The sequence below is a fragment of the Perna viridis genome, chromosome 2 (assembly GCF_037379345.1).
Source record: "Perna viridis isolate PV_CMFRI_1.1 ecotype Kerala chromosome 2, ASM3737934v1, whole genome shotgun sequence".
In the NCBI taxonomy this organism is placed as follows: Eukaryota; Metazoa; Mollusca; class Bivalvia; order Mytilida; family Mytilidae; genus Perna; species Perna viridis.
Genome location: NC_142446.1, coordinates 61,921,405 through 61,945,682, shown reverse-complemented (window position 1 = coordinate 61,945,682; position 24,278 = coordinate 61,921,405). Strand labels below are relative to the sequence as shown.

The following is a 24,278-nucleotide window of genomic DNA, read 5'->3' as shown; positions in this document are numbered from 1 at the left end:
ACTGAAATATGATGCAATATTTCATTTATAACTTAACAATTAAGATTTTCATTAAAAAAAAATTATGTCTCAAACTTTGCAAAAAACAACAAAAAGTTCGAGTGAAGATAATCAAGGCATACTTAATACTAGGCAACACAACAATATTGACAGATAAGATAATTCTTTTAATTCAAGACAGGGACCAAAGTAAGCTCTGGAATTTACATGAACTACAAAAACATTTTTGCTCCCACACAATGATCTTAAATAGTGGTAGATTTTACAAAAATGGTCAATGTAAACTTGGTCGTAAGTATACTATTTTCTAAGATTACGTTATAATTTTCGACTAATTCAAAATTATTTTAAGTTTTACACTTACGAAATTTTGTGAAATTGAACAATTGAACGCTAAAATCATGTATTGTAGCTATTGATAACGAATTACGATAATCTTATCAAAATTAGACCTTTAATAATAATTACGCAGCCGCTATCATCCGACTAGGTACATGTCAGATCGTGTAGGTTATTTCCGGTAATTGCAGGTTGATTGCATTGGCGAAGGATGTTATGGGTCGTGAACCGCTTACTTTAGCTACCACACTACCCTTCTTTCAACAATACCTTTAAAAAAAACAAATCGAGTATGTCTGTCAAAAAGGTTACAAATTGCAAAGGATGGGATTATAATGAGTAATTGGATTAGGTATGATATATTCAGAAAACGCAAAAAGCAGTAAAGTATTTTAAACTTGATAGTGAAAGTTTTACCTTTATCTAAAGTTGTGAGCAAATTAAGAATTATATATATATATATACACAAACATCTCAGAATGTGACGATTCTATTCGCTACACTGCTCCATCGGATCAAATTGATACAGGGAAGAAATGTAAACGTATAGAAAGGTCTGAAAAATTCCCAACGATGTAAGAACTGTCGAATTTGCGATGCAAATTTTTAGTCGTTCCCTCCGAGGGACTCGAACTCGTACCGCTGTGACATCTATGGCAACACAGCCTGCACAAAGTCCAGCGCCCTAGACCACTCGGCCAGCTAGGCTATATAAAATTATAGCTTTCGCTGGCCGGGTTATTCCTCCTCGTAGGATTAATCTATGGCTGTAACTTAGTACACGATGTATGGTAGTACGGGACAGTTCACTTAGGTGTTATTATGTAGGGTAGAGGATCAAATTAATGATGCATGTCACAACAAACCAATATTATACAAACGTCTCAGAATATGACGACTCTATTCGCTACACTGCTCTATCCGATCAAATTGATACAGGGAAGATGTGTAAACGTATAGAAAGGTCGGAAAAATTCCCAACGATGTTAGAACTGCGTCGCAAATTTGACACTTCTAACATCGTTGGGAATTTTTTAGACCTTTCTATACGTAATTTCAAATTAACAATAAAAACTTTGTATCAATTTGGGTCTTGTTAATGTGAAAAATGAAAGTAGCGCTGAATGTCTATCAAGTTTCGATCCAAGCGAATGGAGTCTTTGAATAGCGATTAGTGGCGGATCGACCAATTTCGGGAAAATGGAAGGGGTGAAACTGGGCCGAGGGTGGGGCACTCCAGCGATTTTGTTATATATCAACTAAACTTTCCGAGCATAAGGGGGCTACACCAACCATTTAGATCCAGCCTATGTCAATCCCTTTACTTGATAGAACACACGACTTTATAACAACTAAAACGAACTATACACCATACATATTCTTGTCAAATGATGCTTCACTCGTACGCATCGCACGCATGTACTCCTGAATTCCAAGTTTGAAGAGGTATAACTCCCAACAATGAGGGATTAAACATTTTCTTGTTATCTTGGTGATCAGGGCCGTCTTGGTGATCCGGATTAAATATATGTTGGTGGTATTTGTTCACATCTTCCACTGGTCCGAATTTGTGAGAACAGGATACCAGGATACCATCGGAAATCATTGGGTTTTGTCGTAGGTATTTGAAGGTCACAAAGTGGTAAAAAAAACGCAAGTATGTGTATATATTTTTTGATATTTTTAACAACTTTAATTTTAGTTTTTAAGAGCAATTTATATCTTTGCAGGGTTACAAAGTTTGGACTGTCCTCATTTTCGCCTTAGGTAAGTGAAAGAAGACGAATTAAAATATTATTAATAATAATAGTTCTACAGACTACACTACACTCTTCACTCGACTTCAGTACAGTACAATGAGTATAGCCTATACACCACCACATTTTATAACATTTTTTTTTACTTTTCCGCCGACCCGTCACTTCTATATTTGTCACAGCTGCTCATCGCAATTTCACGAAATATTAAAGTCTTAAATCTTTTATAGTTAATAGTATTGCATAATCCAGACAGTTAGAGAAGGAGGGACGACAGCCAGGGTTCCTACAAAAAAGGGGGTGCTATGACATTATTTACCAGTTTTTGATCAGTTAAGCACATAAAAATGACAAATTTTCCAGGAAAAGGCTGGTGGGGTGTTATCCTTCTGCATGCCTTCTGTATCCACCACTATAGCCTTTGAGTAGTTATCATAATTGTGTTTTCTCCACTGTTACATTGACTGTGGGGATACTGTATGGTGTTATGTATATAGGGTGTGTAAGTCTCGTTCTAGTTTCATTTTCTTTACCTGAATTTCCTATGAAGAAGGTATTTTATTGTTTACTCCCGGGTACTCGAAACACTGTATAACAATGCAAAATCTTCTAGGTTAGGTTTTTCCTCACATTTATCAGTATTTTTTACTCAGAAAAATTTTTGAACTTAACACTGAACTCAACGCTCTCTAAATGACTACATGCTTGGTAATAACAGTATTACAAACATTATTGTGACCATGATTAAACCACCTACAGTGGCAAAATTTTTATCAGGTTTATAATTCATCTATTTATGAATATCAATAAATGACTTTATTACATGTTAATAAATTCTTCAATTTATTGATAACAATAAATAATTAGTAACATGTTGATAATTCATTTATTGATAATAATATTTATTTTTTAATGTTTAATGTGTGAATAAATACAGGGATCAAATTTAAGGGGAAATACTTGCTAAATACAAGTTGAAATTCAATTTTGCTAGTAGAAACTATTTCCACTTGCTAAAATTTGCTAGTGGAATTCTGTATGTAATATAGGTAAAATCCAGAAATAGCCTAAAAAACTTAAATTTAGTGAGTGTAACTTTTCAGTACTTGCTAAATTTATCTAGTGGAAAATATTCTGAAATTCAGTCCCTGTAAATATGTCATATTTATTGATATCTATAAATGATGATATCATGATATCAACAATTAATTCTTAATATCAATAATTCATTCATTGATTTCATTAAATAATTTATGGATATCTATAAATAAGGAATACATGCCACAACAGCTTGCCATATAGTTGTGCCATATGGCAGTCTGTCTTTAGTGATGACTTACTTTTTTTCATAGGTAGAGAATGGCTGACAGGGGTTCTTACTATGATGGAGATGTCATAGGTAAAACTCGACCATTTTTTAGAGCCAAGTCTATGACACAGGTGCCTCCTGGTGCTGTATTGATTAGCCCCAATGATGTTGTTGTAATGATGGAAAAGAAAATAAAAGACTATCCTAACAAAATGTCTATGTAAGTTATGAAATGATATTAAACATTTTACGATAATGAAGCTTTTGACATACAAACAATGTACATGTACTCTGGTTGAACTTATTGGTGCTGGATTTGGCTTCCTATTTCCGTATTTTTTTTTTTGGTTTTGAGTACAAATGTACATCTTGTTCATAATTTACTTTTGAATTTTGAACTTCATATAATTTGGTTCTATTCCTTGAAATGTGTACAGCATATTGCAATTTGCCATATTTATATGAATGGTATTTTTCTAATAAAAGTGAACATTTTGTTCTTTAGATGTAGGAGGGGATGGACCATTGAGGCATTTTAGGCATTTGAGACATTGAATTTTTTACTTTCACAGCAATTTTTAAAAAAAATCTGCTAACTTAGAAGTAGTATTATTCATATACAGTATTGACATTATCTGGTTAGCTGCCATAATAAAAATTTGGATACCTTTTTACATTCACAAAATATCCAGAGTTTCCCAATGTTGAATTGTTGACATTCATATGGAAAAACATGCTTGAAAATATGTACATAAAGCGAAAAACTGTTGCCAAAAGCTGGTTAATGGAGATATGTTTTTACATGAAATGTTATACATGATGGTAGCTGATATCACTTAGTTACAAATGTAGGTCAAACACAGTTTAGTGCTCTCTGCATGTACAAAAAATGTATATAGATTAAGTTTTATTATTTTTTATCTCAAAAATGCTTCACAGGACACAGCCAGATAGTACCACAGAAATTAAATTGTGAACAGCTGGGAGAAGCATTGACTCAACATTCATTGAGAAGATTAAATAAGGCTGGGAATAAAACATTGACATACATTTGTTGCATAAACTTTGAAAACAGATATGATTTTGTGGTTCCCACACCTACTTTACTACTTAAATTTTGATGAAATTTTATCGGTAGATTAGGCATTATTATGGAGACGTGCATGGAGAAATACAATTATTGTCTGATGACTTCATAGTCATCCACAACCACTTAAAGTAAAGAGTATGCACCTTGAACATTATCATAACAAGTGTTTTACATGTTGAAACACCTTCTAAACCACTAATGTCTTTTAGAAAAATCATAGGAAAGTTAGACATCATGCGTAAAGAATAATCATCTAAAGGTGGATAATCCAACTATAGTGTTTAACATCAAAGGTGCTTCTGTGAGCTTGTACAATTCTGATTCTGCTCAGCAGTTGACTATTACACAGAAGGACCTGATTGATTGATTAGTCGTTCTTGTCCTGAAATGAATGAAATGTCTGCTATAGGATATTAAACCATAACCAATCAATCAACATTATGTATACTACATGTATGAAATTTGAATTTATTTACATCATTAGTTCTGCTACTTTTTTTGTCCTCAGTTACTTACTTTAAAAATTCAATACATTAGGGTTAAGATAATATATACTTGTTTTACTTTTCAAAAAGTTTGAAGTCCTAGCCTGAAGTTTCACTTCACTAGGGCCTCCCTTATCTTCTTATTGTTACACGGGCAAAATTATTGCACGTTTTTTTCATGAAATTTGCAAGATGTTCACCCTGATTGAGCAATTAAAATTTGTGACAGATTTCATTTAAACATGATCCTTCACATGAATTTTGTGTGAGCCTTTCACTTGAAGTTCATGTTAAGTGAATTAACATGAACAGTATTTGTATGTGTACAGTGGCTACCTTGTCCAACATTACATTGTACCTAATCATTGACCCATGAAATGTTACTAGTATTTGGTCCAAGTTTCTTAATTTACATAAATTTTACCTAATGCATTGGAAAATTCTACTCTATGTGAATCTTTTGTTTACTTTCAGATGGCCATTGTATGGTCACATGTATATAAACGGAGGGGCAGGATTAATAACGGCAGCAACTTTCACCACACAATTTCGTCGTATGTTTAAAATAAAAGGAAACTTAGCCTTGGGTAGTACCTATGGCTTCAGTTGTCTTGGAGGATGTTTATTACCAATAATGTTACACAATTTTCTAGTACACGAAAACATTTTGAAAGGTTATATTGGTTGTAGACTGTGCTTGACAACACGTAGTGCATCAATACAGGCATTAAGTGGATGTCTTTACCCAATGTTGTGGTCTGGTGCAGTTTGTATTCTAAAGGCAAGAGAGTTTCATACATATATTATTCCTAATGCTACCCAAGGGTCTTTAATAGTTCAAATGATCAAAAGAACTTCTTCTATTGGATTGACAGCAAGTGTTCTTATGATGGCTAACTTTATGCTTGGAATGTTTCTTTGTGAAAAGGAACTAGAAAGTTACGAAACTCACTTCGGACGAAACTTTGATCCTGAGAGAAATGAAGAATTAGAATTTTATACGGACATGAATACTGGTAATGACTTGAATAGATGATCGTTTAGTACTATTAAATGTTGAAAATTAAATCAGTTTTCCCAATTTTATAAGGATGAGAAATTTAGGCTGCATAAATGTAACCTATGTCACAGGGTTTTAAATAGTGTTTCTTTTTAAACCTTATGGTCAGTTATAATAAGACATGATACCTTGTATGAATATGCAGCAGCATAAGATATTGTGTTGCCATTAATGTCTTAATTGGTATATATGTCATAGGTCAAGGTAAAAAAAATGCTGCATGGGCATACCCAAGGTCATAATGTTGAAAAACTTGTTAGCCTTGTAACTCCATATTATTTTGATCTGATTTATATTTACATTTATGCTCACTAATATAGGTAGGTGTTAAGATACATTTGCCCAAATATGTAGGTTAAAGGTCAATGTTACACTGGTTACAGGTGGTTGAAAATCATGTCCCCTAAAGAGGACTTACCCTGTAAACTTCACAATATTTTAGAAGTAAGTGTCATGTTATTTGTTACATGCATACATGTTCAGTAGAATGAAAAGATGAGTATGTCATAATTACTGCAGTAACTGAAGATCAATAAATTGTGTTCAGTAGTTTCCAATGAGTTGCACTTACAATCTGCTTCAGTGGTGCGCTTCATGAATTTTAAAATACAATGGGACATTACTCCCCAAAAATATCAGCAGATAGAAAATCCCTGGTTAGGCCATGATTAAAAAAAAATCCTCGATTCTCATCTAACATTTTTCAATATTAGGGGTAGGGGGTCAAATTAGATTTGATGTACTATTATTTTATCCTATGACCTAATAACTAAAATATTTTCATTCATAAATTTACATTCGATTTGTAAAACTACTTATAACCCAACGATGTACTAAGCAATAAGGATTAAATGAATTTACTGAATGAAATCTAAATTTGCTTTGCTGTGAAATCGTAAAAATATAATTTAATAATTTGAATTTATTACTAATAAAAGGAATTAAAAATCGATTTGCATCAAAGTCCATCCATACACCTGTAAGTGAGAGAGAAGAGAATCCGATATATATTTGATTGCAAACCAGAAGTAATTAAACTGGCTACAAATTCTTTTCACATACCGAATTATCTCCGTCTCTGCGTTCCGTTTATAATCTACTAATTGATAATCTTGTTCCTTCATGGACGTCTTCATAAAATCTATTGAATAGCTTAACAAATCTAGTTATTAAGTATTATCCTGTTTCTACCTTGTTAATTTGTACACATCCTTTTGACTACTTTTTAATTCTAATCCTTACGAAAATATAATCTTTAAGTGGAATTTGATCCATACAACTGATTTGATAAAATTGACAAAATGCGTGACATAAAATATTCTCGAATATGAAATATGCAAAAATATATCATCACACCTGTCCTGGAATTGAAAACCTGGGAGGCAAGTCCCGATACTGTGCCAAACATCAATTATAAAATACTTGAAAAAAGGGTGTTACAGTTTAAATAATTTAACCCAGACTGTCACAAATATGTCCGGGCCTTGTGTGGATATCTTAATAGTGATAAAATTTTCATATGACATGTTGGACTACATGTACTATAGACATGTCTTTGCCTTGTGAAGGATACAAATGTATCTTGGTAGTTTTATATGCCTTTCAGAATATATGGATATTGACCAGGGTTTTGGAATTATGGGAAAATTAGAACCTAAGAAAAAATGATGATAAATAAAATTGTCTTCCAGAACATATAATTGGTTATTGACAGGGTTTTAGATCTGCTAATGACTAAAGCATCTTGTCATCGTAACTCGTCTCAACCTCATACATACTGCGTATGTAGAACCCAAGATGTGTGACATATTTCCGGAAAAAAATGACCCCTCAAATTTTGTTGGAGTTCTGTTTCGTCGAACTTATTTCCTGAATTGCAGTAGTTTGAGGAAATACGTGAAACAGATGGCAAAATGAATTTTATTTTGCTTTGTTAATTTGTAAAAATATCATTCTTAAACTTTTTACCTACTCTTCTTTTTTCTTTGCTGTGATGATATTTAAGACAAGTTGTAACAACCCTAGTATATCATTTCTCTTTGCCTTTTATAAAATAGGTTTTGACAAATGAAGAAATGTTTTTTGAAGGATGAAGTACATCATTAAAATACACTTATATTACGTATCTTTTTACATTAACTCGGTTCTGAGCATAACAGGCCTAGGCTGACTTTGGGGTATGCCCAGTTAGTTTTGAATGGTTCAAAAAGAACCATTACCACAAAACTTCATGCGCAAAGACTGTGGATTTGGAAGCAGACGAGGCTTTTCAAAGTTCAAAAGCTTTAAAGTTGGCGCATGCAAAACATTACAGTACAAGCTCTAATGAGCTTTTAACACCGACATAAATAACAGAAACAATAATATACTACACATAAGACATACAGCATTAAATACCCACAAAGCAACTAAGCATGAACATGGCTACGTCTTAAAAGACAATGTGGCAATGTCACACTATGTTCTGCCCTTTAACACATACATGCAAACTCTAGAAATGAAACTAGGCTAGATATAAACAGCTGGCAATACATGCAATAAGCATAACCATTATTGATGGTAACAGATCAGATAGCACTATAAGCGACCGATGTAATTTAACAAGAACATAAAAGGCACTAATTAAACAAAAGCATGAGTTATGTGCATGCAGTGCAGTTACACGAACTGCCATTCTATGCATATATGAGACTTTTTAACTGACTGAAAAATGTCTATGTTATAAAATGGTTCGGCAGCTCGTTCCATAGTTTGGCCGCAGTATACCTGAATGATTTTATGCCATATGTGGTTGTTCTTACTGTTGAAATTGCAGTTAAATTCTGGTACCTAAAATAATATTTGGTGTTTTTAATGTTTATTAAGTCATTAGCCATAAGTATTATGGATTCCCTTTGTGTAAGATGTTAAATACTTGGGTTGCCGTAGATCTATCCGTCTAATTTCTTAGTAGTATTTTAGATGTTTCTAGCAGCTGTTCATAGTTACTTTGATAGTGACCATTAATAAATCAGAGTGCCCACTCTTGGATTTTTTTCAATTTTGTTTGTATTACTTGTGCTACAGAAATACACCGAATAGACAACAGTTTAAAGTTTGATAATGTGTAAGCATGGTATATGGTAAGGTTGTCTAATCTGTTTATGTATTTTCCAATTCTTTTTAGTATATTAAGTTGTTTTGATGCCTTTTTGGAAATATTTGAGATGTGACTGTTGAACTTCAGTTCAAAGTCAATACTTACCCTAAGTAGTTTTACTTTATTTTCACAGTAGATTGTATTTCCAGCCAAACTAAATACATAGAAAAGCAGAGGACGCTTACCTTACCGGTGCATCTTGTCCATGCTCCCAGTTTTTAGTGGAGTCCGAGTTGCTCATTTGCTTTTGTTACTTTGTATATATGATTTTAGTTACTTTATGATCTTTGTTGTGTATGTTTGTTTTCCATGTCTGGTCTTTGTCCCTGGATTACATTCTTTTGATTACCGCTATAACCTTGGTTCCCTTGATTACTCTTTCATGACATTTTTATAAGGTTGTGTTACATAAACTATTTCATGAGTTGGTTATTAATGACTCTTTCAACGAATTTTGTTATAGCGGGTGATATGCTCACACACCTGTAGTCACTTGTGTGTTTTTTTTTGTGAAATGGTGTAACTTGGGTCTGTTTTAGTTTGGAAATACAGATTTTTTTTCTAGCGTCTGTGATATGTTTTGCAATCACAGGTTTTGCTAATTTTAATAATTTGACAGATATACCATCATTGCCTGTAATATTCTTGGTGTTTAGTTTTACTATTTTCTTGTTAACAAAATCTTATTCAATATTTTTAAATTGTAATTCGTATTATATGTTTTTATTTTCATGAATTTCCATTATGCTCGAATAATTTTTCCTCGATGAGATCATTGTTTCCAATGTCTCTTGCTGCATTTATGAAAAAAAAATGTTAAATGTGTTTGCAACTTCAGTTAATATGCTTATTTATAAATACTTTCATTTTCATTAAGAAAATTTGCTGCCTTTTGTTGGCCAAAATCTTTGGACTTCGATCCACCCAAACATCTTTCATAAAAATGTGTTTTAACGGAGTTCTTTTTTTTTTTTTTAATTTTTTTGTCACTAGATTTCTTTCTTTGCTGCATTTTTCCAAAATAAGATTTGTTTTACATTTGATAAATTTGTTATTGAGTTGTCTTTTTTCTATAAACTGCTGATCTTAACTCTTTATTTATAAAAGGAGCAGGTTTTTGTACAGTATTTTCTGAGTATCATTGTTGCATGCTTTTCAACCACATTAACAAATTGTTTTTTTTTTCAAAATAGACATACATACATGTAGTATTTATGTCACCCTGATTCTCATCTTCTTTGTTTACAAATATGACCTTTTCTAAATCTTCAATAAAAGCAGGCTGATTAAAGTTTTCCAAACGTTTATAATTTTTTCACTTTTTATTGATGGTTAATTTTCTTTACTTGTTGATTATGTTGCGCACATCACTGAGACCACTGTTGAAATTTTAAGTGTCCTATTGAAGTTTGCTCCATTTGTCAGTGTAACATCATTTCGGCTTGCATGTGCGCATGCTATATTTGTAAAGCAAATTGGACTTTTTACGATATTTGTTAGATCCCATACGTCACATATTTCTACCATTAAAATAGCATAGGTATTAGCCAAACAACCAGAGATACTCAGCTCCTGCGACTATGTACGTACACCACAGCATTCGAAAACATGCACAGGATCAAGAATAATCAAAAGTAATCAACAACAAGGATGGTGATGATTGTTAATAGTTTTGATTAATCTTCAGTTGAGAAAATCAATAAAATAAAAATACTGGTAAATGTGGTTATTGTGCCGCAAATTCTTTAATCAGATTTATCCCGCGAGCAATATATCCATACCTAAGAAATATACGGATTATGGCGTACATTCACCTTTATAGAAGTTAATAAACTGATGTACTTTAGCCTATCCGGGAGGTGTGTTCATGGGCGTTTATTCCAAACATTTTAATTATATATGACTTATCGGATGACTTATAAAAGTTTGACATAAGATTTAATGCCACAGCTATTCAGATGCAGTATTATAGCAATGGATAGAAAGTCGGATTACCAGCAATCGGGGAAATTCAACAAATTAAGCATAGGTAAGAACTTTCACAAGTACTTTTTTTCCATGTTCATTCTTTTATATATAATAGATCCTCTAACCTTCATGAACTGTTCTTTAAACAACCAAATAACAATCCTAGGTATATCCTACGAGGATGAATGACGGCCAGCGAAAGCCATTATCCGACCGGCGTTGAAATTAGTGCAGGCGTTATAATGGTACGAGTTCGAATCCTGCGGAGGGAACAACCAAAAATTTGGAAAAATTGGCTTCGCCAATAGACCCTTTTGTGGTAAGTTGGTGAGCATGCTCAATATACACTTCCGCGAGGTAGAGCTTGGGTAGAACAAAAGAGTTTTCTTCGCGGAAGTGTATTTTGAGCATGCTCTACGCATGCTCATCGACTACCCCAATGTTAGCACAAAAGGGTCTATTTGACAGTTCTAACATCTTTGAGAATTTGTAACCCTATCATGGTCAACCCGATCTATACTTTGGACACTATTAAACTTTACACGAACTCTGTGGACACTATTAAACTTTACATGGACTTCTCGGACACTATTAAACTTAGCATGAACTTAAATATATAACCTTAGGACCAGCAATTGATATAGTTAATTACAGTTAATAGACATAAATGTTCATTTTAACAATTACTACACTTTGTTTTTTGGCTAAACTCTAACTATATAAGCAGCAGTATTATTTTGGCTAGAGACTTTGGCTGGAGACTTGCACCAGGAACTTTCGCTCAGAACTTTAACGTTTTGGCTTTTTACTGTACTGTACTTGTGTATCGTTTTGTTCCTGTCTTATTAAACAAGTTAAAACACAACGCGAGTATTTATGTTGACCCTGCTGTCCGTACGTCAGTCTGTTGGTGCTCAACCGTGGTGTGACAATTTTTTTCAGACCCTTGTATGCTTACGTTATCTTTCCTGTATCAATTATGATACGATGGAGCAGCGTAGTGAATAGAGTCGTTCATGGAAGACGTAGTAAAAAGGATAGGGTTCGAGTTAAGAACCACTTGATACCATCTAGCCCCATTATTGTACAGGATAAAATGAATTTGTGCGAAAGTAAAGAACTTAGATCGGAATTTAAGCAATTAAGCAAACATTATTTTTTCCACGACATTGATTTTTCATGGTATCGAACCACGAACAACAAAAAATACAGGTTATTTAAATATTTCGGTAGCGCAATTACAGTAAATGGTGCGAGACTTTTGTAACGAGTTAATATTTTTTTCATGTAAGCCTACAACATACTGACTTAAATCATATCATTTTGTGTAGTGTCGTATCATCATATTGCATATTACATATATGGTATTAAAAAATACAAAGGACATTGCCCTGCAGGACATAAGGACGCGGATGGTGTTGTCCATAAAAGGAACGCACCCACATTAAGTCATATTGTATGTATTTCTGAGACTTCGGTTGCCCTCCATACTCTAAAGGCATATACATGTATATAAAAAAAATCAGTATTCTAAAAGTAAGTATGCTGTTCTCGTCTATCAGTGGCCGTTCATGTCAAAATAGGGATATTTCTATCGGCTTACTTTTAACAAGTACTGGCCTACTTTTCAAAAGTATCGGCTTACTTGTTAAAAGTATCGGCATACTTATCAAAAGTATCGGCATACTTGTCAAAAGTATCGGCATACTTTTCAAAAGTAAGCCGATACAAAAACTTTATGCATAGTGAAAAAAGTATCGGCTTACTTTTCAAAAGTAACGGCTTACATTTTGTTTTAGATATTAACCAATCCAATGTTCCGTTACATCTGAGCATTTTCTCACCTAAACCACGCGATAGCTTGAACGCCAGGGATCTGCCTATAAACTATGTCTGTCCCATCAGGAGGTCATTAATGATGCTTAGTGAAGACTTTAAAATTATTAGCGTTTCCTTTTATTAAATAAACAATCTCTCTATATATTGTACATAAAATCGCTTGCCACTTTGGGCATGTGACAGTTAAAAATTCAGCTATAAATAATTAAAAAGATCAAATTAAAGAAGCAATAGCAAACAATAAACAATCAATTGTATAATTATGAATCAGTCAAGTAAGGCTGACATGTAATAATTAACTCATTTTATTAGTAGCAATAAGGGCTATAATAATTGGTGCCTACATGTATGATGTATTGCATTAATTCAATTAACCATAATGGTATAAAATGTTGTCTCCTTTATTTAATCTATTATCCTGTTTATATCCTTATCCAAAAGTCATTAGTCACCGCAAATTTCTTCTTTCTCTGAAAACCAACACAAATGATCTATGTGAGGCTTTCGTTCAAATTCAAGTAGCAGAGATGGCGACGATAGGAGTTTAAAGACCTGTATATACCCCAGTGACTCTGTATGGTCGACCCTTTATCCCGCTTTAATATTGTAATTTATATTTTAAATATATTATATAATTTAGAAGATTGAAATTGATAACCTAACAAAATAAAGAAAGAAAAAAATATGAATACTAATGAAACTATAACGAACTAAGTGATAATACAATATATACAAAAATCATAAAAAAGTTAAAGAAAAATAAATGTTTAAAGTACGAGGAAAAGCGAGACCAGGTGCAGTAAACCAAGTGAGAAATTTGGAAATAAAAAAATACTCCAAAGGTTGATAGGGGGTCGTTTTGGGAAAGAAAAAAAACTGTAGATGTGCGTTATTGATATGGCAACAAAAAAAACAAAACCAAAGTATATGACCATGAGGTTTGTTTAATCTTAACTCTTGCATAGAAGAAAGCGCGCGTTTAATTATGGGTTCACACCTTTGATACGATCGATTTGATTGGCTACACATCTCTGTAAACTCTGTCAAAAGTATCGGCATACTTTTGAAAAGTAAGCCGATACTTTTGAAGAGTATGCCGTTACTTTTTTCACTATGCATAAAGTTTTTGTATCGGCTTACTTTTGAAAAGTATGCCGATACTTTTGAAAAGTAAGCCGGTACTTGTTAAAAGTAAGCCGATAGAAATATGTAAGCCGATAGAAATATCCCTATTTTGACATGAACGGCCACTGATACTCGTCAAAAGTATAAAATGTGATATAAAATAACACTACACCATAAATTGCTGACTGCACAAAGAAAATGAAAGAACAAACATTTTGAGTGTGTAATTTAATCCCATTCTTGTGACGTGAACGGCGTGCCATACTAAGCATTACATTCAGACTTATGCATTTGTATAGAAAAGTGAATGATTAAATTATTGAAAACTGTTTTATAGAGAGAAAACAATCAATACTACTGTTTAACCGGATCTAGTTTCTATTTGTATGAAACCTTATATACTCATGGACTATTTTCGGAACATAATTTACAGTTTGTAGTGTAACGTAATCTTTGAAGTTTCTACGGATTTGGGTATCGAATGATAATTGTTGTATCATATCGTGTTCGCACAACAGAGTGAATATACTTTATCTTGTGCATCTTACAGATGAAGACCGAATGTTTGAAATAAACTGCAGCGCACAGAACAATCAGTGGGGAAAACGAGGGGTAAATAGTATGGTTGCTCAACTGTTATCGTCTGCTGATCCAAACTTTCAAATCGATAGCAACCAACACTACGCAGAGGTAAACCAAACATGAAATACATCTTAAGAAAAATATGATTTGATTCATAACAAAATGAAATGGAATTATTGAATTTCAATTTAGCGTCATTTGTTTAGACATTGTGGTAAAGGAAAACTATTGACTAAACGTGATGACTTTTCATTCAGAATTTTCAACTTTCCTTTCATCTGTGGCAACATACCTTCAGCACCTGCATACGGAGTTTTCATATCAAAACGCATACGTTATGCCGGAGCTCGCCGTAACTATGCAGACTTTTTGTATAGCGCTAGACTACAGTTAGGCTTCTGGAACAGAGATATGTTGCTACAAGATTGAAGTCATCACTACAGAAGTTCTATGGTCGTCATCATGAACTTGGCGTGGATCGTTACGGTGTATCCATCTGCGACATGAAAACTGATTTATTCAACGTGTCATAGCTTTCCTTTCCGCTTTCGTCTACCCCGGACTTGACGAGCAACTCGGCGGGTGTTTTTGGAAAAGCAGAGGACACTTACCCTACCGGTGTACCTAGCTTGTCCATGCTCCCAGTTTTTAGTGGAGTCCGAATTGCCCGTTTACTTTTGTTACTTTGTATGTATTATTTTAGTTACTTTACATTATTTGTTGTGTTTGTCTGTTTTCCATGTCTGGTCTTTGTCCCTGGATTACATTCTTTTGATTGCCGCTAGAATCTTGGTTCCCTTGATTACTCTTTTGACTTTTTCTCTGACGTCCGTGATATATTTGTTATCATTACCATGTGCAGAAAATCAGATGAATGATACTGTTAAACGTACTATTTTATCTTTAAATCGTGTTCAAAGATGGATTTTTGTCCAATATTCGGCTTTTATACGTCACTCAAATTGAAGTTGTTTATATTTGGCATCCGCGTATCATATTCACTATAAAACACGAAATCGTAAGATTTTAACAATAAATATTTTTTTTCTGTTTTCAGTTATGGATGGGCACTCATCCTACTTCTCCGTCAACTTTAAATATCAATGGACGGATAGAAACTCTACCAGATTGGTTAAAGAGGAACCCGTCATGCATTGGATCTGGTAGCAACAGTTGTTCCGATGGACAGTTGCCTTTCTTGATGAAAGTTCTGTCAATTGAAAAATCACTTGCTGTACAAGTTCACCCTGACAAGGTAATATTAGCCTCAGTAAGCTTTAAAGCATTCCCCTACTTTGTTAAATTCATTTCATATCCTCTTCAAGTCCATTCCCACTTCTTCTCAGCCATTCCCACTTGCAAGATCAAAAATGAACTGAAACAACAAACACACCACAATATTCACTTGATAATGCATTCGATTCTGTCCATGGAATCATATAGACAAAGAAGAAACCCACATAATTGCTTGCAATTACTTAGATCATATATTAAAGTATGACAATACCATCAAAACAAGGTCTGTGATATTGATTGTGCAAAAGCTTTCAGGAACATGTTGCGTTCATTAAAATATTTATATAAAAAACACGGGCAAACGGGTCAGTTGTGAAATGTAAATACCGCGGGAGGGTGTTTCAGGAATATCACCATCTAAGAATGGAAAATCAAACTGATCTCTTTTTTTCATATGTTTTAATGAAGGAGTGTCGTTTTCTGGTGTATTATCTAAATCAAGAAAATGTTTACTAGTGCTATTTGTTAGACTTGGTCAACTTAAGTCCTTTTGGGTAGATATCTTGAACACAGTTTTCGAAGTTCTTTACGTCCAAAATATCATCAAGATTATAAAAAGTGTCATTAATTTCACGCAACAGATCATGATTTAAAGGATCTTTGAAGAGTTTAGCCATAAAGTGTGATTCGTTACAGTAGAGAAAACAATTCGGCTGTTCGAATCCTGAAAGTTACGAAGTTGATCTTATAACTCCAAAAATAGTAAACACCAATATTTTCAAAACATATATTGCTATAAGGGCTTGATGACGAACAGCAGAACTTTCCATGCGGAAGTGTATGTTTTAAGCTTAATTTTCGACTACCCCACAGTTAACTCTATTAACAGATTACAGCTGAGAGACTACATAAAGCGGAACCAAGTGTATACACGGATTCTAACCACAAACCAGAGATGGCCGTTGCTTTAACTACTTTCAAAGCACTTTGTGGATTCAGATCAGTTAAGGAAGTGGCAAATTTCATCAAAAGTATGACTGTGTACTGATATATCGCCAACTTAGGAGCTAAATCATATTATGTCACTCCATTGACTAAAGGAACGAAAAAACATGGGCAATTTTTTTGAGTAAAATGTGTTGGTTTAAATAGTCTTTAATTGTATCTTTTGTGTCGACCATTGGTTCATGCCCCTGTTTTGGTCGTCTACATCAGTAGACAGTACATGAAATAGTAACAATTTAAAGTTCATGTTCCTGCATTAAGAGATATTAAGAGTTATTCTTTTGGAGATGATCTTAGAATTAATACTTTCAAATTTAATCAAACATTGAAAATTACTGTTTGAATTAATGTAAATTACACTGAGGCAAACTATGAATTGATTTCACCAAGCATTTTCTTGTTACCACGGTGTATTCTACATGTTTGTCTCAAGATGGGAGAGTTAAGCTGCTGAGGTCGATCTTCTCCGTAGACATACAATATGTATAACAAATTCCAGATTTACTGTGGCTAGCTTATCTATAGGCTCTACTATACAGGATGTGAACAAAATAACCATTGCACTACTCATTACAAATGTTTCTGGTGTACTGTACTAATATGCATTAAGGGGCGACAGCACTGAGTGTGGCACAGAAGTACATAAAGTTTTAAAATTCCTCTGCACAGGAGATTGCATTAGGTCATCCACTAAGACTGAAACTGTCCATCTATAATCCAAGTAACCTCAGATTGTTTGCGTTTTTTTTGCGTTTATTTTTGTAATTACTCGACGGTTCCTTTCAAAACAACGCAAACAATCTGAGGTGACTTGGAGTATACATGTAATATTGATGTTATTTTCGCTGACAGTTGTTTGCTTTTTACCCAAAGCCACCGCTGTAATAAATCAAAAGGCTAAAGAACACAACATTGCCTGACTCTCGATGTAATTAAAGCTGATATTTTACCTACCGTGCGTAAACATTTGTATAAATTCCAACTTTAAAAAACCTCCTATCGAGTCTATCGTCATTGACGGCATTCCATAGTGCCAAAGAATCTCTAAAAATCTTTCCTTGTGAATTGTATTAAAGGCTTTAACTTCTTGGACTACTAACTCAGTTCAGTAAAAATAATTCATAGATACCGTCTATTAGTGGTGTATCGATTGCTTGAAAATGAAACGCATTCGTACGCAATAATACGCGTGATGTCTTCGGGTATCTTGCCTTTACATAGTTTGTGTAATGTGTCTTCCTATTCTTCACATTTAAAATTACGAAGACTTGCATTATGACGTCTGGTTTATTTATTTAGATATAGGACCACTGAGAAGAGCAATTGGACCTGATTACTCAAACCTCTTAAATGCAAGTGATTCTTCAGAATTGAATATTTGTGTAAAAGCAATGAGGGATTGCTTCAGGGCGCTGCTGAAACAGAGTAAGGATGTGATTGCACTAGAAATTGCTGCACTGTTACAAGAAATATGTACATTAGGTATGATCCATATTTATACAGTTTTTATATTAGCCCAACCACTAAAAGTATGTACGATTCGATCGTTGATTCAAAGTTGTGTTATGGCGTACTCATGTGTGCAATCTATAGCATGTTTGGGACTCCTGTTCCCCTTCCGTTGCTATACACAGCTGTTCACATGTTCATATGTTGTTAAAATTCTTTTAAAAAGTGACTACCAATCGAAAACGCCCAAACTTATTGCAAAAATAGCCGGTTCGTCCACCTCAAGTCGTAGATTTGATTTAGGACAGAACAAAGATGTTGAAATAATTCAGTATATAATACAGACGTAATTGGCATAATTTTTTTCATGACAAACTAGTTCAGCGATCAAGAAATTAAGTGGCCAAATGACACTCACTCTGATAGTCTGTTGCACAGACACGGTGACTAGGGAACAAGTCGTTTTGAGTTATCTGAATAATGATTTTTTTTTTCAGAATCGCTTGGTAAAGACACGACTATGTTTCTACCAGAAATTGTAAGAAAGCTTTCTATAGAATATCCTGGAGACGTTGGTGTTTTTGTTGTATATTTCATGAATGTTATCGATCTAGATCCCGGAGATGCTATTTTTATCGACAGTAACGTACCTCATGCATACTTGTCCGGTGGTAAGTATTTAGTAGCCCTCCTGAAGGGTCTAGTATTTTGCAGAGCGGGGTTCTCTCATCAACAAAAATTTACACTTAATATGTTGATTTTTTCTACATAAATAATCGAGATCTACATTCTCTTTGTACCGTGCCCATCTATCAAAATAAGTTGGTTGTTTGATTACATTAAAAAAACTGAAGAGCTTTGGAGTACCCCTCCCATTTTGGCATGTTGCCCCTCCCCCTTTCTGGATCGGCCACTGCCGTTAATATTTTTTCAACACACTTCACGAAGCATGATTTAGTGTTAAATATGTAAGATGAAAATATATAGAATAAAAAAAAATGTATATTTAACATGATTTGACTGCCTAAAAGCCTTTTTTTTACAAAATGCAACATACGAAAACATGCGATAAGTAGACCTTGATGGACATAGAATTCACAATAATATGTGGGGGATTATCCTTCCTCGTATATGTCAACTATCATGAAAAGGCGCATTTTCGTTATAAACAATCACACAATGAATAAGGCTTTAATAATTTATTTCCGATTTCAGATTGTATAGAATGCATGGCTTGTTCTCACAATGTAATAAGAGCCGCTTTGTCCAATAAACTGTGCGATGTGGAGGCCTTTTGCCAGACTGCAAATTTTCTTGAACTCGAAACAGACCACATAAAACTACAACCAACATTATTCCAACAAAAGTTTGAAGTATCGGAATTTTTATACGATGCAAGAGTTCAGGATTTCACTTTGTCCCTCCTAAAGGTATTTTGTTAAGTCTGTTTGAGTATTATTAGTCTTTGAAAAAAACTACTTTTGGTTTTCAGTAGTGCATACAAACTCAGAGAAACATTTTCAGAATTTTGTCAGACCTAAGAAATTCCCATTAGACTTAATGCAATTTTAATTTTGAATATTCAGGGGCGCGATCCAGGGTGCGGTTCTCGAGGCTATCCTGAGATATGTCCGAAGTCACGCCCTAATACCAACTTTAGGATATTTATTACATGTACAATATTTAGCAGATTACGGTAGTATTTTGTTTTTGTTTTTTTTCTTTGAAAAAGGGGGTGTGCGCCCTTTACGCCCTCACCTGAACTCGCCCTGTTATTTAAATATAATGTTGTTTGTTTGAATGTTGGAACAAGTATATTTGAATATTTGATGTACTAGTATTTGTAAACAAAAAGCCATGTGCTCAGGCTACATAATGCAAGTAACTCGAATATCTTTAGTGCCATCTTAAGATGTTCAAATGAGTTGATTGCACATGATTTAGTTATTCATAGCTCTTACAATACTAAGCCATAAAATAGGTAGTAGAAATATATTAAGTGGAAATTACATTAAGCCTTATAGGATTTGTTTTCTGAAAATATTTCCCAGAGTTCGGTTGTACTTTAGAAAAGGGTATGCTTTAGAAAAGTTAAAATATTTTGAAAACTATTTTTTTTTGAGATTTTTAAAACTCAAACTGATCATATTGGTTTACTGTTTTAGTAGTAATATTGTATTCCATCATGTCAATAGTGGTACTGTCACTTTTAACACTTAAGTCCTGTCAATAATTCTTCTCTAAATCACAATTAGTATTCCTCAAAACAGTTTGAAAGAGATAATACAGAATCAAACACTCCCAAAATACCTCGACATGGCATTTTAAAAGCGAAACACAGTTTCAAACACCCAAAATACCACATGGCATTAAAGTAAAAAAAAAAAAACTATGGACCGATTTGAACTTGAAAGACTGATAGTTAAACTGCAACATGTAAGTGACATCAATTATGTGAATTTAGGGGAACATTGATATATAAAAACTCGAAATTCAAGAGATTCAGACGAAGCTAGGAACTGGAGAGAAACAACAACAACAAAAAGCATACACAAATCCAAAGAAAGAAAAAACAAACAAAAAAACTTAAGTATATAAACATGCTCCGTCTGTTGTACCGTTGTCTCATGAAGACCATCATTTTCGTTCCATATAACCTATCAACCGGGTAATATGTCGGTAAATTATGAGGAAATTTTTACATATGTCTGCTCGGGGAACCGAGGCTAATGATGTACTAATTTTCAATCTACTTTTAGGCAACCGGGGGAACAGATATCTCTATGCGACCACTAAACAGTTCGAGCATATGCTTAATATTAACTGGATTAGGGGAAGCTGTAAGCAGTACCAACAATATATCTATAAAGTTGAAACCAGGGACTGTTCTATTTATAGTAACTGACGAAATAGTCACTATTAAACTGCATTCCATCAACATGGTGATATACAGAGCTTTTTGTACCTACTAGAATCTGGCATCTCAATCAGCATAAAAGATGAACTTAATAAAGCTGTGGTCAATTATTTGTTAGGAATTTATGTGTTAGTAAGTCTTAAGCCCTGTTGTTACTATCAAAGTTTTTCATCATTTTCTTGGTCGAAGTCATCTGTTGTCACTATCATTTTTTCTTGGGAATGGTTTGAAAACAGGCGAGAATCAATGTTTACAAAGATAATTTTGACTCAAAGAAGGCTTTTGTACAATCATTTAGGACTTATCATAAGGATCATTTCATCAATATCAATTGAAAGTTTCTTTTTATCTATTATAGTTTTCAAGATATCGTGGCTGAAAACTGATAATAACATATTTTTCGCCTTTCAACGGCAATAACTCTTAACAAGGAGTCGTCCGACAACTTTGATCTCTGCACACTTTTGTAGGCCTTATCATAAGGATCATTTCAGCAACTGAATGTTTTTTGTATCTATCATATCTTTCAAGATATTGGCTGAAAACTGTAAAAACAAACACCATTTTTCATCTTTCAAGGACAAGAAATCTAACAAGGGGTCATCTAACAACCTTGACCTAATGCAGACTTTTGTAGGCCTTATAATGAGGATCATTTCGGCACTTGATAGAATTCGACGAAACCTAACGGTTTTGGAAATATATTTGCGAAAAACACCTGTCTGACCCATGTTTTATTTTTAGTTACGGCGGCCATTTTTTTTGACGGAATGAAAAACCATACATCAGTTCTATGCAGAACACCAAAAGGTACATTCAAACCATGTTTGGTTCTGATTGGTCTGGTAGTTTCAGAGGAGAAGAGTTTTTTTTTTAAATGTAACGACATTAATGTACGGTGATGACAACGGACGCCAAGGGATGGCAATAGCTCATCTGGCCAATGGCCTTCAGAAACTTGGACCAAGTTTTCTTGGTCAAAGAAAACTTTGGTAGTGACAACACTTGAAAAGGGCTTTGTAAAACGGTCGCTTGTAGTGTAGATTTATGGGAGTAATGTTTTTATATCGTCGCAATTTTTCGTGGTCCTATAATGGTAAGGCGCTCTCGGTATCGTCGTCACCCGTGTCATTGTCATCCGTATCGTATGATTGCCAAAACTGTTTGACCTTTGTTGTCATATCAAGCTGTGCCATGCGAAATATTATATTTCACAAGCTGTAAGACTAGGTGTGGTACATTGCAGTTATTCTGCACAGCATTGTGACACTTCTTGACTTGAACGATGATGCGGAAGATAAAAGGTGATCTAACTTCTTGTTAAAATATCGTGTAAAGAAATGTAACATATGACACGTGTTCTTTTTTTATTATTACATATCGTTATAATAAAAAAAATATTTTCTTACTAATGCATTGTTTTCTCTATCAGTATTGTACCAGTCTTTGTAAGAATTAGACAGAAGTGGTGGTCTGAAACATGCATGAAAACTCCCGCAATCTACCGATATGACAGAGTTACATGCCCCTGCAATGCGTTTAATTTTACTTAAATTACTACATTATCTTGCCTTAATTTAAAAAAAATTAACCCAACCTTACAAACCCAGATGCTCAGGGCTTGAAAACAAGTGAACAGTTGTGAGTAACACATTAATGTAAGTTCAGAGTACGGAACACCATCGTTTAACTAAGAGCGAGCCCGCTATTGTAAAGATTTTTGTCTGTTTTCTTCGAATGAATTGCTTACAACTGCTGAATGTGTATTGGTGATTGCGTAAACAATATTTTAACATATTAATGATATCAGTGTATGTATATACATGACACATTTCTTATATATCCGAAATTTGGGACAAAATTTGTCATCTTTGATGAAGTAAATGGTGGGATTCTCAACTTGTTTAGTAAAATACATGTATAAATAACCTCATGAGTCGCAAAATGGTGCTTGGAGTAAAATAAGGCAACATAAATGGCCAGTCCGAGGAAAAACAATGATAAAATGGAGCCTCTGTGAATAATTTCTTGAATAACGATCACCCTTTAGACCACATCATCAACATTAAATTTTGCTGTACAATTATTTGCAATCAACATAGATTATAGTAGTCTTGGTACCATAATTTCATTTGTGCAAAGTTATACAATGAAAGGTACAGATACAGTATAAATACAGACAGCAAAACTAACGTAGAAGACATCATTTTCAATAGTTTGTAGAGGTTAAAGCATTCTCTTGAGTGGTTTTCCTCAGTATCATATACCTTCGAGGAAAGTACAAGTCGAAAGCGACACAACGTGACCAAGATACCGAATATCTCGGAGTTAAAGGTACATTGCTGTCATTTAAATATTTCAAAAGTCAATAGAATGAAACAACCAGATAAATCCGTCGCAGAAAGCCATTTGATGAACACTCGTAGTGCTCTACCTTTCATTCTTGTGTTGTTGCATACACCAATAGTGTGCGATACTACTTCTGTGATCAAAACTTGCTCAGGATCTTGCTCAATTTACGAGAAATCCGACATGACGTCCTAAGTGTTTACGACGGCAGCCATTTTATCCAAAATTACTGCACCGGTAGTCGTCTGCTGTTAAAAGTACCGTTCAAATGTTTTTAGCGTGATTCCAGTACTAGAAAATATTGCGAAAATACCCAATCACACATTTATTTTATTTTTTGTTCTCAAAACGGACTTATCGCAGAGTTAAAAGCTTTTCAATGTAATGTGTAGAAATGTGGAACTGCATGGGAAAGGGCTATGTGTAAAAATGTGTGGTTGCATGGCAATGTATTAATTGGATGATTGATTGATTGTTGGAGTTTCACGCCCGAGCAGCAAAATTTCAGCTATATTCAGGCGATGAACATAAAATGTATGATAAAATGAACATGAAATGATGATGATGATGAAATGAAAAAATGGAATGGGACACAGGGAAAATAGGGTCGACAAATTTTGATTGCCACT

General features: G+C 33.9%; 2 protein-coding genes across 4 annotated transcripts; both read left to right on the top strand.

Moving 5' to 3' along the window:
• The first annotated feature begins 1,922 nt into the window (after window positions 1-1,922).
• On the top strand, window positions 1,923-6,048 carry LOC148626367 (uncharacterized). 3 transcript variants are annotated; one of them, XM_088570298.1, is made up of 4 exons: window positions 1,973-1,996; window positions 2,042-2,106; window positions 3,449-3,625; window positions 5,455-6,048. In XM_088570298.1, the coding sequence occupies exons 3-4, from the start codon at window positions 3,456-3,458 to the stop codon at window positions 6,014-6,016; spliced, it is 732 nt and encodes a 243-aa protein (XP_088426424.1). In that variant the 5' UTR covers window positions 1,973-1,996; window positions 2,042-2,106; window positions 3,449-3,455; the 3' UTR covers window positions 6,017-6,048. The 3 variants fall into 3 exon arrangements, with proteins under 3 accessions (XP_088426423.1, XP_088426422.1, XP_088426424.1); XM_088570297.1 differs by lacking the exon at window positions 2,042-2,106 and having other exon boundaries at window positions 1,923-1,996; XM_088570296.1 differs by having other exon boundaries at window positions 1,957-2,106.
• Window positions 6,049-11,061: 5,013 nt separating this feature from the next.
• LOC148626366 (mannose-6-phosphate isomerase-like) lies at window positions 11,062-22,708 on the top strand. The gene is made up of 8 exons (XM_088570295.1): window positions 11,062-11,208; window positions 14,662-14,801; window positions 15,751-15,948; window positions 16,819-16,960; window positions 18,234-18,416; window positions 18,881-19,054; window positions 19,599-19,813; window positions 21,143-22,708. The coding sequence occupies exons 1-8, from the start codon at window positions 11,121-11,123 to the stop codon at window positions 21,353-21,355; spliced, it is 1,353 nt and encodes a 450-aa protein (XP_088426421.1). The 5' UTR covers window positions 11,062-11,120; the 3' UTR covers window positions 21,356-22,708.
• Window positions 22,709-24,278: the final 1,570 nt, after the last annotated feature.